The sequence below is a fragment of the Mandrillus leucophaeus genome, unplaced genomic scaffold, assembly GCF_000951045.1.
Source record: "Mandrillus leucophaeus isolate KB7577 unplaced genomic scaffold, Mleu.le_1.0 Scaffold238, whole genome shotgun sequence".
Classification (NCBI taxonomy): Eukaryota; Metazoa; Chordata; class Mammalia; order Primates; family Cercopithecidae; genus Mandrillus; species Mandrillus leucophaeus.
In genome coordinates, this window is record NW_012102454.1 from 87449 (window position 1) to 89248 (window position 1800).

The following is a 1800-nucleotide window of genomic DNA, read 5'->3' on the forward strand; positions in this document are numbered from 1 at the left end:
CTGTGGACTTGAGCAAGTTAATGAACCTCTCGGGGCTGATCCTCCGCATTGGGGCTGCTGTGAGGGCTCAGTGAGATCTCGAGGCCCACACATAGGAGCTGATTTTAATAGAGGAGGGAAGTCTGATCCTATGCAGATTCACGAGGAAAGGGAGACAGCAGAGGGTAGAGAGGGGCTGGAAGGGGATAGTGGGAGTCCAAGTTTTTGGCACCACATCAAAGGCATCTGGGAGGTGGTGGGGCTGGGAGCTGGGGGCCAGCTGGCCTGTCTGTCTCCCTGACCTCTCCCTGCTGCCACAGACCTTGTGGCCTGAGGCTGGACTATGGGTGTTTCCAGTGGCTGTCCAAGTTCATGAAGGTGTTAGTGTTTATCGGTGAACTTGAGGATGTTAGAATCCCTGGGGGTTCTTTCTGCTATCGGAGGAAGGGGATTTGTACATCTGGTTCAGGGTGGGAAACTGAGCCCAATGGGTGACGTTTCCGAAGAAAACTCAGATGCTCCTCCTTTCTCAGCACCCCCAGCCTTGCACTTTCTTCCCCTCCACTGTAGGGGTGGGGTCCCTGGGTTAGAGAAAAGCCTGGGGGCTAGCTGGGTGCTGTGCGGAGCTCCTCACTGCTGTCCTCCCACTGAATCCCGAGAGGCATGAGCTATAAACCCACTTTACAGAGGGGAAAATGAAGCCCGAGGCCACGGAGCAGTGATGCACAGGGCAGGGGTTCAAGTCTCATGGCTGTTATGGCTGTTAAGCCTGTCTGCTCCTATGTCTTCCAGAGTCTCCTGGACCCAAGCCCTGCCCCCATCCCGGCCCCACCTACCCCTGCGGCCCCCGCCCGTGGGAAGTGAGGGAACAGTGTGGGAATGGGGGCAGCCCACCGGGAAGACGTGGTTCCTCCGGCTAGAATGAGTGAGTGTATGTGTGTGTGCGCGCGCTGCCCTAGTTGAGAGACTGAGGAAGTAGTTTGCCCTCTCTTAACCTGTGTTGTCCGCTCTGCAAACTGCGGGCACACACTGGCCTTCTCAAGTGGTGCTGAGGCTTCCCTGAGCTCTCGCCTGCGAAGTGGTCAGTACGTCCCCGGCAAGGTTGCAGGTGTCCTTGTTTTGTGCATCACAGGGAGGGCAAAGCCCACCTCACGCAAAGCGTCATGAACATCACTTTTACGTGGAAGCCCAGCACCCCTGGGTTCTCCATGAGCCCCTCCTAAGCCCTCCCACTTTCCGCCACTTTCAGGCTGCAGCCTCCGATGCGCGCTGGTTTCTGCTCTTTCCACTGCCTGATAGCGGCGCAAAGCCCACCCAGCCCTGCGGGCGGAGGCCCGGTCTCCCCGCCATCGCGGTAGACCCCAGTCTGCCAGCACATTGGCGGGTGTGGAGGGAGGGAGGGCAGACGATCCCCCTTGTCCCTAGATGGTGCACACGCCAGGAAGGGCGGTTGGGATGTGGCACAGGTGTGAGGGTGCAGATGCTCCCCATTACCCTTTCCACCCCTCCCCCGCGCCCTCCGCTGCTTCCCTCACCCGGGCACGGCTGTCGCAGCAACTGGACAACAGTGACATTAGTGAGGACGATGTCTCGCTTCGACATGGTCTCTTATAAGGTTATCATTGGCCTGGCTGCCCCGGGACCTGCCGCGATGTTACTGAGGTGCGTGCGGAGTGCCAGGGCTGGTGGGTCCGGGGCTTCTTGCCGTGATGTCACAGTGCCCAGTGATGTCACAGTACCCAGTGATGTCACAGTATCCAGTGACGCCACCCAGGAGGCAGTGCCCAAGCCAGAGGCCTGAGACCACCGCATCTCATCTCC

The 1800-nt window shown here is 59.2% G+C and overlaps 1 protein-coding gene across 1 annotated transcript in view; it reads right to left on the minus strand.

The window, feature by feature from the left end:
* GAPDHS (glyceraldehyde-3-phosphate dehydrogenase, spermatogenic) overlaps positions 1-1800 on the minus strand; it is a 15716-nt gene extending 13916 nt beyond the window's left edge. Inside the window, exon 1 of the mRNA XM_011982241.1 lies at positions 1515-1800. Coding sequence (XP_011837631.1) covers positions 1515-1581 — 67 coding nt within the window. The 5' untranslated portion in view covers positions 1582-1800. The remainder of the gene's footprint in view (positions 1-1514) is intronic.